The sequence below is a fragment of the Pinus tabuliformis genome, chromosome 8 (genome assembly GCF_031772625.1).
Source record: "Pinus tabuliformis cultivar Carrire ecotype Pingquan chromosome 8, CPIR1, whole genome shotgun sequence".
Taxonomy (NCBI): Eukaryota; Viridiplantae; Streptophyta; class Pinopsida; order Pinales; family Pinaceae; genus Pinus; species Pinus tabuliformis.
Window position 1 is genome coordinate 1,424,950,623 of NC_142294.1, and position 1,658 is coordinate 1,424,952,280.

The window sequence follows — 1,658 nt, forward strand, 5'->3', positions numbered from 1 at the left end:
CCAACTATTAAAAGAAAACTACGCAGTGAATTACAACCCTTGCGTATAAGTAATGTATAATTCATTATGAGCTTTCAATTCATTAATTAAACAAAACCCAAACAAAACAATAGAGCGGGTTCGCTAATGGTCAGTTAAGGCTGATCCACAGTAGAAAATCATGCGAATCATTTATGTGATGCTCAAATATCGGAACAACTTACATCCCATAATAATGAAACAATACGATTGAAAATTGAATAATTATGAATATTGGCGGGAGTTTGAAAGAATGAAATCAGTGTTACGGGAAACTGGTAATACAAGACGGACAATGAGTGCTAAATGTTGGCTCAAGTTTTAGTATGGTCTGGCACCAACATAGTTGCCAGCAGGATAGTAATTGCATGTGATAAAGGTGTCCCCGCTCTTACATTTGATGGCCGCACATCCAACTTTAGTGGTTGTTCTCCAAACAATCTGAGTGTAGTGGGTGCAGTCTTGCCCCGAGCTGCAACTATTTTTCCCGTAGTTATACCACTTCCTCTCATCCACCCATGCACCAACAGCATCTGTAGCATTCCAGCGGCCGCCGCTGCCCCAGAATATGTTCTCTCCGAAAGGTCCTTCGGAATGCTGGAGGAGGCAGTCGCCCCTTCTTTCCCTTGCATATGTACGCGCATACTTTGTAAGCATCGCGTCCCACTTCAGTGGAGGAACTCCCACTTCCCTCCTGGCCTTGTTCTGTGGAACTAGAAATCCTTGAATCGTTTCACTAACGCCCGCACCTGTTGCAACGATTTGTAAGCTGCTCGTTACAGCGCTCAAGGCAGCGACTGCGACCATTAGACACAATCGCCTGCTCATTTTAATAACAACAATGAAAAAAAAGCCTGATCAGTGGCAAAGTAACGGCTAGGTCTGGACGGATGCAGCGGCAATATCCTTGAGTACAACTGCAGAGGGAATTCTTCGCTGAAGAAAAGATGTTAAAATCTGCATGCACTTAACCTGTTTATATAACGTTGATGTAGACTATTAACAGAAAGTCAAGGCAGACTTGTGATAAGAGCGCAGAAGTCGTGAATTTCAGCTGGGACCGCAAATGTAAGCGTTACGTAAGATATATGGGATGGGATAACATAGTGCCGACATCACATCCGCTCAACAATACAGTTTAAACGGAAAATAAAAAATAAAAAATGGAAAGATATAAAGACAGAAATAAATGTTGTAGCATATCCGTTTTTTATTTTCAGGTGTGGTTGCTACATAAATCGGCGCTATTTTACACATCAGGCGTTATATGTTTGGCCACCTATGCACGGAAGACATCTTATCTCACGCTTCCTACGGAAGTAACGCGCAACGGGGTTTGACTTTGGTTGAGGGAGATAGCGGTGACAGCACATTGAGGGACGGCGGTTTGTGGTTTGACAAAGAATCGCAAATTCCATCTAGATATTCATTGCTTATTTACACGCCTAGCAAGCGGAATGCTCCGGCCGGCAGGCGGGCGAAGGACGCGGAATGCGCTACTTGAATGTGTTTTGTGTTTCTTCTAGGTATTTCCAACCAGAGTAACATCCTGCGAATCTTCAAAAGATTTCAGCATGGATAGGCTTCTCGAACCACAGCCCCATATCACTTTGCTATAGTAATGCAACCTTAAACCATTC

The 1,658-nt window shown here is 43.2% G+C and overlaps 1 protein-coding gene across 1 annotated transcript; it reads right to left on the bottom strand.

The window, feature by feature from the left end:
• Positions 1-339: 339 nt before the first annotated feature.
• On the bottom strand, positions 340-846 carry LOC149240961 (pathogenesis-related protein PR-1-like). The gene has a single exon (XM_089370389.1). It carries the CDS (start codon positions 844-846, stop codon positions 340-342), a length of 507 nt encoding a protein of 168 aa, XP_089226515.1.
• Between the last annotated feature and the right edge of the window lie 812 nt (positions 847-1,658).

What these genes read in the sequence shown, in the direction of transcription:
- LOC149240961 (XM_089370389.1), bottom strand. Translation starts at nt 846, where the DNA reads ATGAGCAGGCGATTGTGTCTAATGGTCGCAGTCGCTGCCTTGAGCGCT.